The sequence below is a fragment of the Ursus americanus genome, chromosome 4 (genome assembly GCF_024610735.1).
Source record: "Ursus americanus isolate L20-20 chromosome 4, mUrsAme1.1.p, whole genome shotgun sequence".
In the NCBI taxonomy this organism is placed as follows: Eukaryota; Metazoa; Chordata; class Mammalia; order Carnivora; family Ursidae; genus Ursus; species Ursus americanus.
Genome location: NC_142130.1, coordinates 28,762,495 through 28,784,626, shown reverse-complemented (window position 1 = coordinate 28,784,626; position 22,132 = coordinate 28,762,495). Strand labels below are relative to the sequence as shown.

Below are 22,132 nucleotides of genomic sequence, written 5' to 3'. Positions count from 1 at the left end.
CCACTGGGCAGATTCCTTCCAAGACAACTCTATCCTGGCTAATTTCCATAGATTCTTCTTGACCTACCAGATAGTGGATGTAGCCTGCTGTCACTGCTGCCCTCTGTCTTTTCCCTCTGACATTGCAACCAGAGTGAACAAGCCAATCTCCGCCTCCCAAAATACTTAAGTCTCTCTTGGAGTGGTTCTTATGACCTCCCCTCATTTTGGATTGGAGTGATGTTGGGAAGAAAACCACAGTTCTCGCTGCTCTTGACAATTCCCTTTAAAGAATCTCTTCATAATTTCTATAGTTTTATATATTCTGCACATAGGTAATTGCTTGGGGTTAGGGGCATGCTTACAGTTGAAGGACCAATATGGATCCCTCTGAGTGGGTACAGTAGACATATGGCAGTCATCTCTCTTTTCTTTCAGTTGGCATTTACCATTCATGGTCCTCAAATATAAGGCTTAGCAAGGGAAGGCCCAGACAAAGGAAAAGCCCATTTAATATCCTCTTAGATGTGTTCATCTTCTACTCTATGTTAGGTACATAGGTGCCTGGGGCATAAAAAGGCTGATCACTGAAGTCTACAGTTCAGTGGATGATTCACATACATGAATGATGGAAATGCAAGTCAAAAGTAGTGAGTGCCAGAAAACAATAGGTATTTTGGGAGTGCAGAGAAAGGAGAGATTATAAAATTTTGTGGAAACAAGGCAGGGTATATATAGATAAGCAAGTACATAAATTAACTAAATACATGATGGTGTTGTCTTTGTCTCGTACTAATTCACGCTTGAGGTCAAAAGCCCTAAACTGGGAACCTGGAAAAGCAGGCACCTTGGTGAGAATGAGAGAGAAAAAACAGGTGCTTTGGGAATTCAGAGAAAGGAGAGATTATTTCTGAAAGTCTGGGGTTAGGAAAGAGATAGCAATGGAGCAAAGAGAGAAACACTAAGGATTGCTTCATGGAAGAAGTAACATTTACATCAAAATAGAAAAGTGGGCGGATTTCAAAAATCTTTTCAAAAGAAGGGTACTTCAAGTAGAATGAAGCAGCATGAGCAAGAGAGAGCTGGGGCATGAGGTTTTTCAATGTGACCACAGTGTAGGGTATGTGAAAAGAAACAGCAGGAGATAAAATTTGAAAAGTTGAGTCAGGTCAGATCACAGAACTGGACTTCCAGGCTGAGAGCTGTGGACATTCATCTGTGGATGTTAGTAGTCATGGACAATTGGACGATCCATGTAAAATCACTCTCCCCAAGGTGCCTGCCTTTCCAGGTTCCCAGATTAGGGCTTTTGACCTCAAGCCCAAATTAATATGGGACAAAGACAACGCCGTCCTTTATTTAATTAATTTACATACTTGCTTATCTATATATACCCTGTCTTGTTCCCACAAGATTTTAAGGCAACACAAGGGCAGCTAAAAAGACAAGATATAACATGTTATAGGGAAGTCAAGGGGAAAAGTAAAGTGAAGTCAGGGAAGTAAGTTAAGAAAATGCATGACTTGAAGCCCAATTGGACCCTAAAAGTTACAGAAGCCATTTTAAAAGGAATTTGTTCTAGCTGCATCTCTACTCTTTTTTAACAAAACCCACTCAAATTAGATAAAGAAAAAAAGAAGTAGGGGGATGTTTAAGAATCTTATTCTAAAAAAAAAAAAAAATCTGAGAATAGGAACTCAGAAGCACCCGGGGCCAGTGCAGGGCTAGAGCACTAAAGAGTGGAAAACAGAGGCCATCTTTTTTATTTCCAAGAGGCCATCTTATCTCTTTCTTCTTCTTCTTTCTATTCTTACTGTTTTTGCGTGACTTCTACTCATGCACCTTGCAAATGACCCTAAATGGTAACTCTACTATTCAACCTCCATAACCTTTCTGTCTTTGCACAGCAAATTAGCTCAGCCTCTCAGTGTCTCTTTCGCAAATATTTTGGAGAGAAAATTCATTGACCTAACTTGGGTAAAATGTCCACTTCTAAGCCAGTCATTTTTGTAAATAAAGATGAGGTCATGTAATTTAGCTCTATTTAGGCCAACCACTTCAGCATATGGAAGGAGACAGTGTCCAGAGAAGAAGGCTGTGGGAGGGAACCGAACCATTATATAAATGCCTTTCTTACATAAATTCTGTCAGTGCTTCAAGGACTCTTCACCTTTTTTGGGTCTTGGTCACTTTGGAGAATCTCATGGAAGATATAGATCTTTTCACCTTAAAAATCTCATGAGGCACATTAAAAATTTTGCATGTAGTTTAGGTGGGTTCGAGAGCCTCTGGAAATTTGACGTACTTGACTTAAAATGTCCTTTATATAAAGCAAGCCAACTATTTAGGAAAAGCACGCCTACATTCTGTCCAAATGATGCTGAACAACTAAAAATTATACTTTGAAAATAAAAATTTGCAACTGCTAAGTCCTCCTACATAGCAGGCCCTGTATCAGGTTCAGTGAGGGACAGATAGTGGGATGAGACAGCGTTTCCTCCCTCAGGGAGCTCACGGTCTGCTGAGTGGATGTGTAAATGGCTGGATTTAATGCAAGACATCCTCACTACATAGCAGCAAAATGAGTAATGGGCTGTGGAAACTCAGAGGAGGGAATGACTAATTCTGAATGAAATATAACGCTTCACAAGCTTACATTCCTCTGCATGCAGTATGGTAGTGTGTATCATCATCATTTTAAGGAACCCTGGACAATTCAGAAAAGTTCTGGATACTGAGAAATAACAAGCTTGCATATTAAGGCTCCTCATTTTATCCTTTTTAATTCATGAAATCCACACTACTGCAATGTGCTGTAGAACAGAGAATGGTGGGGGGGGGATTTACAATTAGACAGACTTAAGTTTATATGACCACCCTGTTGCTCACAAACTGTAGGTCTTTAAACAAGGGACCCTACTTCTTTGAACCTGTTTCTTTCCCTGTAAAATAGAAATGAAATACTTATTTTGCATTGCTTTTATATATATATATATATATAATTTTGAGAGAGAATGAGCAGGGGATAGGGTCAGAGAGAGAGGTGAGAGAGAGAGAATCCCAAGCAGGCTCTATGCCCATCACAGAGCCCAAGGCGGGGCTTGATCTCACAACTCTCAGATCATGACCTGAGCGGAAATCAAGAGTCCGATGTTTAACCGACTGAGCCACCCAGGTGCCCCTTGCATTGCTTTTCAAGAAATAATGTTTGGGGGTGCCTGGGTGGCTCAGTTGTTAAGCGTCTGCCTTCGGCTCAGGGCATGATCTCGGCGTTCTGGGATCGAGCCCCACATCAGGCTCCTCCGCTGGGAGCCTGCTTCTTCCTCTCCCACTCCCCCTGCTTGTGTTCCCTCTCTTGCTGGCTGTCTCTCTCTCTGTCAAATAAATAAATAAAATCTTAAAAAAAAAAAGAAATAATGTTTGTAAGACACTTCACAGAGCCTCTGGAACATAGTAGGGGCCCTAAAATGCTAGCCATTCATAGTCAGATATTCAGAAAGCATTAGAATTTCTAATATGGAGAGAGTTAAAATATTCATTATGTAAGGACTGTGTATCAGTCAGCTATTGCCACAATAATACTGTGTAACAAACCCCTCCCCCAAATTCTGTGGCTTACAGTACCCACTCTTGTCTGCAGATAGACTGTCATTTAGCTGGTCTAGGTCAGCTGAGTCTGATCGGCTTTAGAATGCACATCAGTTGGTCTTGGTCGAGGCTATGGGTTTCATTCAGGTCTGCTCCACATTTTTCATTCTGGAGCCAGGCTGGAATGACAGACTTGGGCACGCTGTCACTGTGATCACAGAGAGCGAGCCTGGCCACGCAAGCAGGCCTTGAACCTCTGCTAACATCGCTTTGTCCTGAGAAAATCACACAGTGAAACCAAAATTAAAGGATGATAAGTGCACTCGACTATGATGAGGCCAATAATTCCATCCAGTATAGTCTCTGAGTAAAAGAAAAGTCAGAAACTCAGTGAGCACCTGGAAAGGGAGGACTGGAGGGGTAGAGCCAAATGCACAGATACGATTACACCTCTTTTCCTCACCCACAGCCTCTTCGTGCGCTCTGTAGCCTTCTTCTTTCTTGAGTATAAGAACATGGAAAGAACTCCAAGCATGACAGCCTCTGCCTTCTGTGGCCCCAGAGCACAGTCTCTGCATTGACAACAGGCCACACTGTGTGCCCCTTCCTTGCATGCCATGCAAGACTTCTCACACCAACTACCCAGAGTGAGGCCAAAATTCACAGGCTAAGGGCACAGCATCCTTAAGACTGCCCTTACTTCAGACCTCAGCCATAAGTTGGGGGGTCCCACTCACACTTCTAACCAGCTAAGTGCAAATTTGGGGGTTCTCATTCTCCCCTCAGGTTCAGTAATTCATATCAACAACTCACAGAATTCAGGAAAGTGCCATACATATGATTACAGTTTTATTATAGCAAAGGGATACAAATCAGAACCAGCCAAAGGGAGAGACACACAGGGTGAGGTCTGGTGAAAGGACCCCACAGTGGGAGGATCCCAGCACTTCTGTTGTCCTCTTCCTGGAGAGTCAGTTTGCCTTACCTTCCTGGTACATCCACATGTGACAATATGCAGAGTATTGCCAAACAGGGAGTTCACCTGAACATTGGTGTCTTGTCTAGAGTGTTTATTGGGGTTTCCTTACGTAGATACGATTGGTTGAATCATCGGCCATGAAGGAGATCTCAATCTCTAGCTTTTTTGTGGCATGGCCAGCTCCATCCTGAGTCATCACTTTATCACCAACTTTCTTTGGACCCACCATCTGTCATCTTGTTTGCATAAACCATCAGGGCCAGCATGAATAAAAAGACACTCCTGTCAACTCAAGAAATCCCAACAATTTAGAGGATACCTCCCAGAAACTGGGAATAAAGGTCAGCCAAATAATGTATTACACAACCAGTCTGTGTTTTCCATTGGACTTCAAACTTTTCTTCGGGGCAGATGAGATGTCTTCCCTGTCCCTGCATACCCCATGGCCCGTAGCCTAGCATTCACCTGGGGAAACATTGATTCAATTGGTAAAGGTAAAACCTTATATAGTTATAGAGCTTTAGAATACATGAGTTGGAAGAGATTTTGGAGACCATTTAGACATTCCTACACATTCACTTTATACATGAGAAAAAGAAGTAGCAGAGGGTTCACGTGATTACCGGAGAACCCACTGAGCAAACTGAAGACCTGTTTTAGAGTTTTATCATCCCAGACTGAACACCTGCTCCTACCGCCTTGCCCCTACGTGTGTGAACACAAACCTAAGCACGTGCACCCTACTTTCTTCCTTACATCCTAGAAACCAGTGATCAGCTATAAAAAAGGAAAAGGCGATAGATATAAAGACAAGAACTGACACCTGACTATAATGTAAACCTTTGAATGTATTGTATCTAATTTCTGACTCTTCCATGCTTCTTTCCTGTGCTGCCCTAAGAAGTAAAGTACATTCCATTTTCATCAGCTTGTTAGAAAATATGTCTTCTAAGAAGAATGCAGTCATCTTGTTTTGAAGTTGTTCTGTTTAATCTCTGCCCATTGCCAATCCTTTAAATTAAAAAAAAAAATCCTAGGACCAAAACTATAATACATTTTAACACTCTCATCTAGAAGCGAGATTATTTTATGAGCTATTTTTTCTAACCAGGTGCAATGTGCTCCAGCAGTTCTCCATTTACCACTTACCCAGGATGGAACAGAACACACCTCTCGCATCTATCCTGGTACACTGAAGTACTCAGAGAATGTTGGCTGAATGAATCATAAAATGATTCCCCAGCATATGAAGTTTAATCTAGCCTGATGCCTCTTACTCTCTTCTTCTTAACTCTCCACCTTCCCACCACCGCTGAGAGATCACAGTACTGCTTATCCATATGGAAGGCCACCTTTCTATTATATATGCCATTCCTGGTCAGTCTGGTTGTGAAGAAAATATTTGCACCATGAAATATGGCAAATGTGTAATTAACAGAACTTTTAAACCTATTACTTTTCATTTCTGAAGGTGAAACAAAAGCACGGAAGAGGCAAAGGCCGGTAGCATTGGATATGCACCTAGGCAATGTGCTTGCCTGGATGTAAGCCCTCATTCATGTTCACTGAATCTGAACACTAATGCAAGTCTCAAGATAATATGCATCTCAATCTTTTACTGTCGATAATGAAATTGTAATAGCGGAAAATGCATTTGTTTTTCAGTGAGTTCAACTCATGCCTACCCAAAGCTGGCTCCTTACCGACCAGCAGGACAGCTCCTCTCTCCCCCTTTGCTGCTCTCAGTCTTTTTAAACACCTGTTTCACCTGCATTGTGCAAATCTGTGCATTTCTTTATGTGAAGCAGCAGCCCTGGTATTGTGAGGTCTACAGATACAGGTAAAGTTCAGTTTTTTAATTTTCCTCTCTGAAGGTGATACAATGAGTACCCAGTGTCATTGTAGAACTTGGTTTGCACATATACCCTGAATTTTTAATTAAAAAAAGTTGTGTCTCCTCACTGCAAAATACCAGTGACAGGATAGAACAGAGAATGGGTGGAGTCCTGGGGTGAGCCACGTGCAGTGGGTAGAAAAAGACCTTCACCTTGGTTGTTGATGTGTAGATACAACCGTTGGTTGACTGAATGAATGTATTCATTCCCTGGTGGTTTGGAGATCATATAGACCAGAGGTCAGCAAATATTTCTTGGAGAGGGCCAGAGAGGGGATATTTTAGGCTCTGTGGACCTGGCGATCTCTGTTGCGATTACTCAGTGCTACTGTTGTAGTGAAAAGCAGCCATAGACAACATGTAAAAAAGTAGGTGTGACCATGTTCCAATAAAACTTTATTTAAAAAAGAGGTGTTGAGTTGGATTTGGCCTATGTACTGTAATCAGCTGACACCTGATTTACAAGCTAGATTTGCTTAAATTAGTTTGAGTTTTGCAAATGAATGTTAAAATTAAAATGTTATTGATGGTACTGTTTTTCTGATTGAATTGAACACTAGACTCAGGGCAAGTCCCTTTATCTCCATGGGTTTTAACTTCTGTAACTATAAATTCAGGGTAAAATGTGGTGAACTATGCCATAGATATTTAAACTTTATTTTTTCTGACAAAGCCTCTCTGATTTCCAAAAGGAAAGGCAGAAAAGGAGCAGCTCTCTTTGAAGTAAGGCTTGTACAAGCTCCTTTACACGTGCTCCACTGTGATCCTGAAGGCCCCAGAGCCCCAGGAATCAGTGAAAGATTAAAAACTATCAAATGATGTCTACGATTGTAATTTCGATCCTAAACTCAGCCTTCCAAGTATTATTTGGAGTGAGAATTCATTTTTGTCTCAAAACCAGATTTTTCTCCTAATTGGAGTGTATATACTCAGAGAAGTAAAATTCTGATTGAATCTGGGAGACAAGATGGTACAGCCCAAAGGGTGACGGATAGGTAGTCCTGCCTCTATCACTAACTAACAGCTTTGCCACATTATGCCTAAACTTTCTTATCTGTAATATAAGTAGAATGGATTAGATACACTTTTACGTTAAACTCTGTAATTCAGGCCTTCGGTCTATCCGTCCCCTTTGTGCAAAAACACTTTGTGACTACTGATGATTTGTTTCATGAATGTATTCAGCGAATAGTCAGTGAACATCTGCCGTATGCAGAGCACATCCTGGACCCTAGGGAACTTCCCAAGGATTAAAAGACTTAAGTCGATTTGTTGGAAACTAATTTCATCTATAACCAGTTATAAGAGTAAAAAGTTTCAAGCTGAACAAGAAAGCTGATAGAAACTAATCTGTGAGTTCGATTATTAAAAAAAAAATGAACTTTGCAAATAGATCAATCTGGACTGGGAGAACCCATCTCTTAAATATTTTTCTGAGCAAATATCCTGTGGCATTTCTGCGCTAGGTGCTAAGGATTTGTAAATTTGAGTAAAGCAATAACAAAATAAAACCAAAAGAGAAATTTCATATTCAAGGAACTCTCATCCCAGAGGCAGAAAATAAAAATATGCAAATGAATGATTGCAAAACAATGAGCTAAATGCAGCTCTAGAAGCAAGAATGGAGGACAGCAGTTGCTCTTGCCAGTGAAGTAAAGACAAAGACTTTCACATAAAGGGATGGGAGGGAATAGAGTGCCTGACCCAGATGTGTGCAAACGGTGATATTTGGGGAACAGAAAATATTCCTATGTGTTTGGAGTATAAGGAGCACAGGAAGACTGGCAAAAGATGAGGGAAGGAAGGCAGTAGAGACCAGAGTACAAAGGTCTTCTGAGCTTGCCTGAGGAGGTGGAACTTAATTTATTTGCAAAATAGAGCCATAGACACTCAGAAGCAGGAGAGGGTCATGTTTGTATCCGCAGGAAGAGAGTGGATTAGAGTGGGCACATTCAAACTCAGGGCCTAAGTTAATAGGCTTACATTAGTCCACAGAAGAGAAAACAACACACACGCTAACACACACAGGCACACAAGTGCACACCACACCGCACCATGCACGCAGACACACACACACACACACACACACACACACACACACACACACACACAGAGGTACCCATGGTTCATTCATTCTGAATTGAAAGGAATTCCACAGAAAATTATCATTCAAGCCCTTTCAAGACAGATTACTTGTCTAAATGGAATGCTAGACAATGAATAACTTGGACTTATTCTAAATTTTATTTCTGCTTTGTCATTGTAAGAAGTGAACAAAATATGTCTTGGTAGTTACTGGCTGGAACAATTACATAGCTGAGATCCCATGGTAGTGATAAACTTTTTTTCCCACCACCTGGATAAAAATAGAAAAAAAGTCCCATAAATGCTGGTGATTCTTTTGTAGTACGTGCTTTCTGGACAACCACAGTAATTTCTCGACGAATGTGAGTTTGGAGAGAAATGGGACTGGAAATGCCACTCTGACTCCTGGTTCAATTTTAAGTTTTGAGAGTACCACACTGTGGCCCATCGCCACCATCAACTGCGTCACGGTGGCGTTTATCTTTTCTAAGGGAAAGCCATTTCGAAAACCCGTCTACACAAACTGTGAGTATATGAAGTTTGATTTTTCTTTTCACGTTTTCTTTCCATTTCCCCACCCTCCCAGAGTTGCAGGTCAGGGGTGAAGGGATGGCTGAACTCCAAAATTGAGTACTGACATTTCTATTGGTTGCATAATGCTGTTTTGACTGGATCTCATTCTTCTAAGTTTCCTGTCCAGTTGTCTACCTTTTTCGTTATTTTGCTCAGTTTTCTCTATTTTCTCAGCTTTATCTTGTAATTAAAAATATAATTATGTTTCAAATGTTTTGTTTTTGGTTTTTTTTTGAAAACTGAGTATTGAAGGACAATTTTCATAGGTGCTAGAAGCCTGAGCAGAAACCTCATTGACAGATAAACACATGAGTTGTTAGGTGGTCACATGAGTCCTGTCCCATCGCGAGTCATCGAGAATGATTTTAAGCACATGCATATATGTCAAGGTACTTTGTAAGACCTTCTTTTTTTTAATTTAATTTATTTATTTGAGAGAGAGTCCACAAGTGGGAGGGAGCACACGAGTGGGAGAGAGGGTGGAGGGAGAGGGAAAAGGAGAAGCAGACTCCCCGCTGAGCAGGGAATCCCACGTGGGGCTCTGGGCTCCTGACCTGAGCCCACGGCAGACACTTAACTGACTGAGCCACCCAGGCGCCCGCGTAAAAGACCTTCTAATCAAGTCAGATACAACTTGACCTCTGCAGTAGCTTTACAACATAGGGCAAGTTACTGTAACCGTTCTGTGCCTTCCTTTAGTCACGGGTCAGGATGAACACATTTTCATAGGATTAGCCATCTCTTCTCTGAACTGCTTCTTTACATTCTTTACCCATTCTTTTCAACTGGGTTGCTGTTATATTTCTTATTTGTATCAGCTGTTTATTCCTTTGTGAGTTTCTCCTCATTGGCTTTATGCACCGAGAGTTTATTCTCATTGCAGAATCGGGTAGATTAACTTCTATTCAGTTTTTTAACATTTCTTTTAATGCTTTTTTAATCTAATGTTAACATTGGCATATAGTTTGAGGTAGAGATCGAACTACTTTATCCAACTAGTCATGAGTTTTCCCAGCATAGTTTATTTAATAATTCTTCTGCTCTTTTATTTCTCAACTGAAGGTAATGCCACCTTTAGCATACCTACGTATTTGTGTATATTTATGGCTTTATTATATACACAATTTATATCATGTGAGTTTTTATATTCTACTTAAATATTTTAATTTTTATTTATTTATTTTAGGAAGAGAGAGTGTGGAGGGCAGGAGGGGCAGAGGGAGAGGTAGAGGGAGAGTGAAAGAATTTCCAGCAGACTCCCCACTGAGGGCAGAGTCCATGTGGGAGCTCGATCCCATGACCCTGAGATCATGACCTGAGCCCAAACCAAGAGATGGCACTTAGCCAACTGAGCCACCAGGCACCCCTATATTATATTTATATATGTTATGAATCTACAAATCAATTTTTATATAATTAATTAGTTTCTAGACTATCTTGTCTTTAACATACCAGTCTCTTCTTGATCTACTACTATACTCTAAATACTTCTAATAGTTTTCACCTGTAAATATGATTTTAAATAGTGGTTCAAGGTAGACTACCTCATGTAAAGAAAATACCTTTTTATTTCCATGAAATCAAGAGTACGTTTTAAATCAAGAATGGGAGGTGTATCTCATCAAATGCCTTCCCATCACATCCTGAGATGATTTTGCCTTTTTTTTCCTTTTGACCTGTTGCTAGAATCTGTTATATTAATAAGCTTGTTACTAAATTATCTTCATGCTCTTGAGGAAACCCTACCTATTTGTGGTGGATTACACTCTTACTAAACTGAATTTTATAGTTTTTTAATGTCTGCATTTTATATTGGATGGCTCTAATGTTTTTTGCATAGTGTTTGGTTAGGTTTGAGTATTAGACTTGAAAACTCTTTGCCTTTTTCTTGCCCAGGAAAAATACTTCATAGATAGAAATAGTCTATTCCTTGGCAGTTTGCAAGAACCCAGTAAAATCATCTGGCTCTAAATCCTTCCCTTGAAAGATTTTTTAAAAAGGATTGATTTAAGTTATCCTCTTTTTAAACTGTTTTTTTTAAATAACAAAATTTTTTCCCCAGACAATTCTATTTCATTGAGATTATCGAGCCTAAGAATCAGATTTTGAGTGGTATTTTCTTATAATTTTAATGTCCTTTATAACTTTTCATATCTTCTTATCCTATATGTCTTATGTTTCATTTATTCTTAGCAAAATATATATTTTTATTGGTTTTCTTTAAAAATTTAATAATTCCGCTTTCTGTTTTCTAACTTATTAATTTTTGCTTTTCCCATTCTTTTTTCCCTTCTTACTTTCTCTGAAAAAAAAATTGTAATGTTTGAATTGACTTTATAATGCATGCATTTTCTTGTATTCTTTTGAAATTAGAAAAGCATTTAAGATCTATAATTATGGTTTGGGTTACATTCTTTATATTTTCATGTGTCTCTAATTATGACTGAATTTCCTCTTTGACTCACTAGTTTCAGAATAGTGTTTTCATTTACAAGTGGGAAGGGATTTTGTTTTCATTCTCCTACTACTCTTATCAATAGCTTACAAATGAAATGGACTTGATTTCCTTTTTGACCAACAGACGTTTAAAATTTTGTTTTAAAATTGTATGTTGGAAGGGATTTTTCTTTCAAATTTGGTTAATAATTTCTACCTTTTTGTCATGATCAGAGAATCTAGCCTGTAACATTTCTGCTTTGGAGAATTTACTCTAGTTATGCCATCCCATGGCACAAACTGTAATCTCTAATTTTCCAAATAAGTTGTAGATATTAGAAAAGCAAGCCTCTTTCCTCTTCCTAAATTAGAAACATACATTTACTACATTAAACTAGTTTTAGTAATTATCTACATTCTGTTTTCACCACCACCCCCTTTTTTTGTAGAGCTGTTTTGTCAAAGGTTTTGAGAGCATGCTAATATCTTCCTTTAATTTTATATTTTCCATAAACTTCTTCCTGAATTTCTTACGATATTTCTTAATTTTGATTCAATGTTTGGTAATGTCCTTGGCTCTTGTCACAACAAATCAAGATTGATTTCATTTTATGTTTTAAGGTTAATCACTTATAGTCTCTTTTTTTTTAAATTGTGACTATATTTTATAAGGAAGGTATGATATATTGCACTGGCTAGTACTTGAATTTGAACAGTAGCCACAAAGTCTTTTTGCATAAACTGAGTTAAGTGGGAACTGGATTAGTTACATCGTAGTGACTCAGAGCTGGTGGGTGAACTCAAGGCCTATGTCAAATATAACTGATAATTTTAAATAAAAAATAAATAAACAAATAGTCTAACAATATAATCTCATAATAAATCATATACTCTCAAAAGTCTTGAAACTACTATTAAAATATCAAGCAATTTTATTTTGATATAACAGAAAAGTCTGTACCTTTCTTAATCACCTTGGAGAGGAGATCAGCTTTGCAACGATGAGATATAGAAAAAATACAAATTTAATTTTTATGGAAACAGATATGAATATTTGTGATTCCTCCCCCCTTGTCTGAAAACAACCTGTAGTGGCTTGCCCAGGACTTGTCTTTCCAAATTACCTGCACAAAAAAGAGTCCCCATGCTTTCAAGTTTCCTCATCAATAGCGATTGATCAGGGGAGGCAACATTCATCCAATTCTTCATTATGTTTTCCAATCAAAGCTGAATTAAATGAGGGCCTTGGAGTTTTGCTTCTGTAATGGTCATTTGAGCACCCACCTGGCCTGCTTTTCAGATCATCAGTCTAAGGACGGTGTGATGTACATAGCACTCAGCTCTGTTGCTGTGACCGAGCCTTCATCAGCATGGACATTTGGGGGCATCCTCTTCTTCCCAGCAGCTGGGTCCCTGGGACACGAAGTCAACGAAATAAATGGAAACTCCACACAGCCACCTCCTGGGCTCTTCTTATCACCAACCTGCTCAGATCACTTTATTTTGGGAAATAAGCGATCCTATGGCTCCTGCTTTTTTTCTCTCTGCCTCACACCCCTTCCAGGCAAGCCTGGGTATTCTTCCGGGAGGTGTTGCATGTAGTTGTGTATCTAAAGTGAAGCCTGGAAGAGTATGAGGGCGCGTGTTGGTGCACAAGGGCGAAAACAGAACTCTGATGTCTTCAAAAAAAATCGGGCCAGCAGTAGAGGGGCCGTTACGTCTGATTTCTGGTTGGTAGAGCCCTCTGTAGAGTTGGGGGCTGGCAGAACATAAACACTGGAGTAAATGAGGTAGAGGGAATATACGAGAAAACCTAGCTTGTCTGTTTGTTTGTTCATACATTTTAAGGCTTGTAAGAATCATTTATATCTGGCAACACAGATTAAATGCTATTGTTTTGGCCTGAAGGTACTAATCTTACCCAAAAAAGCATTTATAAGGCACCATCTCCAAAGTGCCTAGAAGCTCTGAGGACACAGGTGTGGATGGGGTTGGAAGGATAAGAAGAGTGGTGTTGGCAGAGTGCCTCCTGGGAAGTTTAGCTCCCCAAAGCAAAGCCATTTGGGCTGGTCGGAAAGAACCCAGCAGATGTACAGGAGAGTTTCTCATTCTTTCATTTCAGAGTCCTAGAAAAGCACATACAAAGTCACTTTCAAGTGGTTACAGTCTAGTAGATACATAAAGGAAGACCTTGCAAAGCAAAGTGGTACATAGCCATATGAAATAAAACTTTGTAAGAGAGGCCTGGGAAGTCTTTAAAAAGAAAGTGGTAGCTGAACTGGGCTTTTTAAGAAAAATTGGAACTTGCCAAGACAGGAAACATATCACCTACACAGGGTATGTTGTCAACAAAGGCTTCTGTGGAAGTGGCAGGTGTGTGATTTAACTTCCCTAAGACACATAAGGTAAGAGCGATCAGAGAGCAGATCAGAAAGGCAGACGGAAATCGGATTGCGGAAGGCCTTGAACGTCTGTCGAAGACCCCCTGACCTTAGTCTCTAGGCAACAACGAGGAATGAAGTGGTGCCAGGAGGACCATCTCTCCATTCGTGCACGACTTCCTAGCCATGCAGTGATCAAGCGCCAGGGCCTCTCTGGTGGCCATTTACATGAGCTGGTCCCTGCAGGGTGCCCTGGACTTCTCAGCTGCTGTGACTCCTTTATGGAGTTTACTGTAGTTAATTGGCAGTTTTCTGCATCTCGCCTTTTGAAAAAAGATGTTACGATACTGCCTTTGTCTTGTAAGCATTAGAACATATTTTAAAGCATATGAGGATATATCAAAACATCTGAAGACGTATCCGGTATTTGCCCAACAGAGATCATTGATTCTGCAATATGTGCCAAATTATATGAAACATTCGTTCAGCATCTAAAAATAATGTTTGGTGTTTCTTCAGATATATTTTCATTTCTGCTGATGTCTGCCTTGGGCCTCACAGTTTTCATTCTGTTTTCTGACTTTCAAGACATATACCGTGGAATGGAGGTAAGAGCTATTCATTATTACATCTGCAGTGACTCAGATGTATGATGGGACCATATCCGCACCATAATTTGCAAGTTAGTTCTTACCATATTCTCTCTGATCATTTAGTATTGTGGGGCTCTTCTCACTTACCAGAGCAGCAAGTAACTTACCTGGCTCTCCCACATGCGACCCTCTGATAATTTTCAGATGATCTATATTATCAGTTGAGAACATTTACAAATTCACACCTAAAATGTGTGGATACTTTATCCTTCCATGTTGTACTAATATAATAAATTAATGTATTAACACAATAACTAATTCTCGAAGTTTTTTTTTAACAATAGTAGAAATCCCTTATAATGTAGTTGTAAGGAGTAAGAAAAAATAGACTTACAGGCCAATCATGTTCCGTCTGCCAGACATGGATGGCAGGGAGTTTTATTTCAGTGGATATCACTTAATCCAGAGTGCAGTGGGTTAAAATAAAATTTATGGAGAGGCCATTGAACTCATTCTTGGAGCCAGCATTGTGGGAGAAATAAAACAAAGAGAAGGATTAACTCTTGATTTGCAATCTATAGTTTTGTTGTGGAGATGAGCCCCACCCAAGACAAATGATTACATGGCCATGTGAGACCACCCATGCTTGAAGAGGGGGTATCTTAGAAGTGGGAAGAACACGGGAAAGAGGAGCTGTCCCTGGGCCTGTTGCTGTCATGGGAAGCTTCACGGAGAAGGCACAACTTGAACTGTGTCTAGAGGATAGGCTAGATTTTGCTAGGTAGGAGGTAGGGATATTTCCAACCAAGAGAACAGCCTGAGCACAAGCAGAGAGGGCGGAAAGAATCTTTTCTGTCTTGGAAATGCCATAGAATGTAGGGTGGCAGAGATAAAAATCAAAAGCCAGGCTTATTTCACAGACTACCTGGAAGATTGGCAAAGACAGAGGCAACATGCTGTGGAATGTGAGGAAGGCCTGGCTGGATAAAGATAGCCAGGGAAGCTTGGGCTCTCTCCTGAGAGCAACAGGGAGTCACTGAAGATATCCGAGCAGGTTTTTCAGCAGGGCTTTTAAGGACAGACTGATTAGATGATGGCAGGAAGGCTATATGCTAGAGCAGAGAGGCTGTGGACAGAGACACAGTTAGGAAATGAAAACCTAGACCCTTTAGTCACTCACAAGACATTATGAAGCTTTAGTGCATTCTTGGCACTGGGGCTCCAGAGATGAGTAAGAGGTGGGCACCGCTCTCAAGTAGTTCAGGGGCTAGGAGGAAAGACCCCCCCACAAGCAGATGATTCCAAAGCAGTGTGACAAGTGCGTTCCAGGCCAAGAGATGGAGAAGAGACCTTCCAGATGAGGGCGGGAGCTGCAGGGAGGGCAAGGGCCAGGTTCTCTGCTAGGATCTGACCCACTACCGCACCTTACAGCCGTCTGCAGACAGCCCTGCACCCAGACTGTGTCTCACAACCCTCAGAAAGGCTGTCTCTAGTTGGGGAAAAAAACAATAAAGTGTTACTTTGAAATACCCCTTCCCAGATTAGGGGTGAGAATCTCGGGTGAGCACCCTGACACTGTGAAGATTCTGTGGTTTTTTTTTTTTTTTTTTTTTTTAAGATTTTATTTTTATTTATTCGACAGAGAGAGACAGCCAGCGAGAGAGGGAACACAAGCAGGGGGAGTGGGAGAGGAAGAAGCAGGCTCACAGCGGAAGAGCCTGATGTGGGACTCGATCCGGTAACACCGGGATCACGCCCTGAGCCGAAGGCAGACGATTAACCGCTGTGCCACCCAGGCGCCCCAGATTCTGTGGTTTTAGTCCTAAAGGCAGCTCAGTCCCCATCGTTTACTTTGGGTCAGAAGAGGAAGTTGTAGTGTTTACACCTCTTACTTAATTGTATTTGGTGGTCAGTATGTACCCCTCAATCCTTAAAAGGAGATGGGTTGAGTGGATTCAGCTTTCATCAAGTCATTAGCTTTAGGGCTGGGGCCATTTTTTTTAATGTTTTTTTTATTATATAATGTTAGTCACCATACAGTACATCCCTGGTTTCTGATGTAAAGTTCGATGATTCATTAGTTGCGTATAACACCCAGTGCCCCATGCAATACGTGCCCTCCCCACCACCCATCTGTTCAGAAAATTTTCACCCAGTTTCAAAAGTAACTTGAACCTCTGTCCCCTTTATGTTTTACTCATACATCAGTTTTGCTGAAAGAATGAACTCCAAGTAGGTTTTCCTTTGGGAGGATTAGAAGGAATAGTATTATCAGATGAATGACCCTCTTCCTTCTATTTGAAAAGATAAAAATGAAGAGAGATGCACAGGTTCCAGAGTGTTTTGTCTCATGTCTGTGACCCGAGCACGTTTACCGAATGTCTCTTGTCAGGCAGTGGAGGGAGCACAGGCCCAGAGGCAGTGAATTCTCATTTGAATTCTGGCTCTGCCATTTATCGCTTGGCTTGCATCCTTGGGCAGGGTACTGACCTCATGCGTGAGGTGCAGAAAGTAATGCCGACCCTCCAAGCTCAGGGAGTTGTTACAAATATACAAGTTAAACAAGATAATCAATATTTTTTTTCTTCAAAATGGAAGATACGCAAAGCATAAAGGTAGTATTTCTTTTTTCACAGCTCATCCCCACCGTGACATCATGGAGGGTTTCCATTTTAGTGGCAGTCCTCATCCAGTTCGGCGTGGCCTTCTTTGTAGAGGTAAAGTGATTTCTGTATGTCTCTTACTCTCTTTGTGGGGCAATAAACAATAAAGGGTCTCATTCTCAACACACGCCTGCTGTTTAGAGCAACCTCTTTTGTCCCCCAAAGTGATAGTTAGTAAGGGTTTGTAAAAACCGCACATGCTCTTTGGGGGAAATTCCTTGGAGAGTGATTTGAATTCTCTAAAAACTGCATACAAGTGCTCTCAGGATCTGTAGTATAGAAAGCAAAACATCAAATTAACTCTAATTTTATCTCCCATGAAGGCATTGTATTGTACTTTTCTAGTATTCTCATAAGCTAGTAGAGACAAGACCAGGTGACCTACCAGCTCTAAAATTCAATGAGACCTTTCGAGTGAAGAACTGTCTTCAGAAGGGCTTCCTTAATTAAGAGAGAAAGGAAGCCATTGCTCATTCTAGTCAATTCTTACCTTTGAAAGTCTTCCCCTATAGCATTTTTCTTCTACTCAGTGTCACTAAACGACTTCACCTACTCAGTGAAAGGCTCGGGCACTATTTTTTTTAAAGGGAGAGTAAAAAAAAGATTCATGTATTCTAAGTTCCCTGGGAAAAGGGCTCAACCAAATTAAAATATATATGTATGTATATACATATGTGTATGTATACATATACACACTCACATATGTATCTTTGTATATCATGAATGTAGAATTTCTCATACTCTTAAAGGAATCCCATTTTTGAGACTATCTATATTTTCAAGTAGCCCAATAGGAGAGAAAAAACTTACACGTATGAAGGTATTCATTATAGTATTATCTATGGCAGTAAAACTTTAGACTCAAATCATGTGTTCAAAAGTAGGGATGCTGTTTATTTAAATAGTTATACAGCAATTTGAAAAAAATGGTATTTGATCATTAAAGGTGATTATTAAGAAGACCGTAGCTACAAATTGTATATGACAGAAAGCCTAGAATAACCAAAAGTGGAATGCAAAATTTGACATTTTCTATTATAAAGAAAAAAAAGAAGAACCCGCCCCCCTCAAATGGAGAACAAAACCCATTTGATTTCTGGAGTTCCTCCATTCATTCAGCAAACCATTACGTGGCACCACCTGTGTGGCATGTGGCAGGTAGCAGTGATCTTTTTTTCTTTCCTTGCTTTGAGTACATTATTTTGTTATCATTTTATTCTGGCAGTAAAATAGTCTGAGTGAATCACCAGCCAGGATTTAACTAGGAAATCTATAGAAATGGAAGGCTGTAAGCTTTGGGCAGATTTCTATGAACACAAGCACTCTTCCTCCTCAAGGGAAAGAACGAGGGGAGCTGCTAGACATGGTGGGGACGGCAGGGAGGAGAAGCCGCCCAGAACAGCAGTACTAAGCACATCTCAGAGGAAGGCCTGGGGGAACAGGGCGCAGTGGTGAGCAGCCTGGCTGCAGGGGAAAGTGGCATCATTCATTGTGTTCTCCACCTGATTTCTCAGGATGTCATCCTTCAAAACCGAAAGCTCTGGCTATGGATCAAACAAGAATTTGGATTCTCTTCTAAAAGTCAATATAGGACCTGGCAAAAAAAGCTGGCAGAAGACTCCACCTGGCCTCCCACACACAGAACAGATTATTCAGGTGATGGTGAAAATGGATTCTACATCAACCTCGGCTATGAGGACACCGAACGGATTCCAAGAGCAAAACTCGAATGGAGAGGCCAAACCACAGAACAGCATTTTTGGACGAGGCTGTAATCAGAATCGTTGTCGTATGCTTCACGGCATCTCCTTGTTCCCTGAAACTAAGCCACCGTGGAGAAGTGATGATCGTCTATCCTTACTTTTTCTCTGTCAGAGGAGTCAAAGTGCATTTCTCAATGTACTGAACCTTGCAAAAGAGAACCTTATATATCCTTATTTGGACTGTATCCTCTGCTATTGAGGAAAAAAATGCACTTCCTGGATTACGTTTTTTTTTTTTTTTTCTAAAAAACTATTCACACTGCATAGCATTATCCTGGCTAAAATGCACAAGTTTCCATGGTAGTGAAATTAGGAGTATGAACATAGGTAGAATAAAGGAAAATTGAAGAAGAGTTTGATGTTTGAAAGTTTCACCAGGGGCGCCTGGGTGGCTCAGTCGTTAAATGTCTGCCTTCGGCTCAGGTTATGATCCCAGGGTCCTGGGATCGAGCCCCGCATCGAGCCCCGCATCGAGCCCCGCATCGGGCTCCCTGCTCAGCGGGAAGTCTGCTTCTCTCTCTCCCACTCCCCTTGCTTGTGTTCCCTCTCTCACTGCGTCTCTGTCAAATAAATAAAATCTTTAAAAAAACAAAAAAAAAAGAAAGTTTCGCCAATATATTTTTATTTGCATCTTCAGAAATAAAAGAATTTGGGGGAAAAGCCCTTCTCTCAAATCATCGCAAGTTTACTTAACCTTTATATTCACTTACAAAGATCATTTATGTGCACATCTTTTCCCAAGGTCACAAAATTCCTCTTTTTGCTTCTTTTGTACGGCTTTAGCAGAGAAACAAGAATTGACGTTTACTTCAGAGAAGTCCACTCTTACCGTAGTAAGTGTGGGTGCGGAGAGTGATGGAGATGTCTGTCAATTGCATATAATCTTGGCTTGGGCACAGCTTATATCTAAGCAAACTCCACCAACGTTCACATCTCCCAAGGTATATTGTTTTGCGGTCAGTGAGCAAGAAAATCCTGAGTAAATCACAAAGATAATGGGATAACCCATTAAAATGTACTTTTCACTTAAAGAAGCATGGCACTTCTATTTATTTTTTGCTACTGACAGATTAAACGTCAAGTTCTAAGTTGAAAAGTTGGTTCAAACTCAGCACTGCTCATCTTCAAAACAATCCTGGACCCATAATGTTTGTATCTACAGCATGACTACTGTCAAGCTGCTAAAGAGCCTTAAGTTCCATGGCATCTTTTTGTTATCTAAATCAATTACTAATGGCCACATTAATGGCCACAAGAAAAGGTGGCCATCCTCTGCAAATATATCCTGCACACTATTACCTTTACTATATAACAACCTCACTGTGACCTTGAGAAGACATCTATCCCTAGTGAACATTTTAAATTAGCTACTAGGCTTTCCTCATAACAATAAATCTGATTTTGCCAATTTAACAGACCTTTAATGGCTCATAGGCGATTAGTCAGTCAGTTCCATCCCGTGAGAGCCAATGATGTGCCTAATACTGTGATGTATGGATTCCATAATGCCTTTACAATTCTAGAATCTTCAGGATTGAAAAAAAATGTTTTTAACATTTCGGCAATGCATTGCTCTAAATAGTACTATATACTATGTTATATAAGCCAGTAGCGTAGCTACCAATTCCTATATATTTACATTTTATTTGCTTTTTAACCTTTTCTTGGGTGCACAACTTTGGAGAGTGATAATTTTTAAATGTGTTTAATTTAGTGACCACCAATGAAAGATCAAAAGATGAAAAAGATTTTTAGATTATGATTAAGAAATGTACGTCAACCTAAAATATATGGCAGCTCAGTTTCCTTGAATTGGCATATCTGTATTTAGTAATTTGACCTTTAGAATCAGAGATTCAATTGATACACCATGACATTTAGATAACATAAAAAGATTTTTTTTAAATCTTTATTCAATAAATGTATAGCTTCTCCCACCCAGTTTTTCCAATAACCTATTTGTTATTTGATAGATGATGATATTTATTTCACACATCTTTTTATGGGGGGGCACATAATAAAGTTGAACTCTACACTTGACTTTGCTAAAAGTACTCTCAGAGAAAGGTTTGATTGTCTTGGAAGAAATGTTTGCTAAAAGCACGGTGAGAATGACCACATATTAAATGATTACCTATAGGAAACACAAACTATACAGGCTTAAGCTGCCCATCAAGACTGGCCATTGTTATGGGAAGACTGACGACTAACGTTGTGAGCTTTCCTCTCAGGGTGAAAACCAATGGAGTCTGAACACTACCTATGTGAAAAAGGTAACCTTGAATTCAATTTAAAAGTGCATTTGTGGGGGCGCCTGGGTGGCACAGCGGTTAAGCGTCTGCCTTCGGCTCAGGGCGTGATCCCGGTGTTACGGGATCGAGCCCCACATCAGGCTCCTCAGCTATGAGCCTGCTTCTTCCTCTCCCACTCCCCCTGCTTGTGTTCCCTCTCTCGCTGGCTGTCTCTATCTCTGTCAAATAAATAAAATCTTTAAAAAAAAAAAAAGTGCATTTGTGACATGGCATAGCGAGGACTATCTTCTGGAGTGGAAATGTCTAGAGTTCTCTAGAAAGATTTGACTTGAGGATCCTCAGGAGCGCCCCTATGTCTCCAGTTCTGCTCCCTCTCCCCTCCCATTGGCTGGCCTGGTAATTCCACCACACTTGAGTCTCCTGCCTTAGGTAAGATCTCCCCTCTGCAGTCATCCTTTATTAACAGGTAAATACACCTTGGGAAAGGTAACACATTAAACTGCTGCCAATCTCACCTTATTTGACAATTTTAGGAAAGTGTTTTTGTTTGGGGGGGGTTGTTTGTTTTTTTACTATTACTTGAATGCATAGCATAAAAGAAACAGGAAACTTAATTTAGAATAAAAATGAAGGGGTCTTTTTGGATCATGGTATCTGGTTGAAGACACTCACACTTCCCAGAGGACCAGTGGAGGAAGGGGGAGTTTGGGGGTTATCTGGAGACAGAATTGGTATCATAAGAAAGAGAAGAGATTAGTTAGGGAACAAGGAAGAAAGATAGGGTCTCTACGGGCCCTGACTGCAGCATATTACCCCTTCTGTCATCATTATTCGTAACACTTGCAATTAGACCATAGAGTATTTCTGGCCCTGTGGTAAAATCTACATCAGCTTAATAAGTCCAAGACTTTCATTTTTACTTTATCTACCATGTTCCTAGTTCCTT

At 40.2% G+C, this 22,132-nt stretch overlaps 1 protein-coding gene across 1 annotated transcript in view; it reads left to right on the top strand.

Annotated features, from left to right (window-relative positions):
• ATP13A5 (ATPase 13A5) overlaps window positions 1–19,004 on the top strand; it is an 87,864-nt gene extending 68,860 nt beyond the window's left edge. Inside the window, exons 26-30 of the mRNA XM_045812599.2 lie at window positions 6,212–6,386; window positions 8,848–9,050; window positions 14,435–14,523; window positions 17,145–17,225; window positions 18,686–19,004. Coding sequence (XP_045668555.2) covers window positions 6,212–6,386; window positions 8,848–9,050; window positions 14,435–14,523; window positions 17,145–17,225; window positions 18,686–18,946 — 809 coding nt within the window. The 3' untranslated portion in view covers window positions 18,947–19,004. The remainder of the gene's footprint in view (window positions 1–6,211; window positions 6,387–8,847; window positions 9,051–14,434; window positions 14,524–17,144; window positions 17,226–18,685) is intronic.
• The last annotated feature ends 3,128 nt before the right edge of the window (window positions 19,005–22,132 follow it).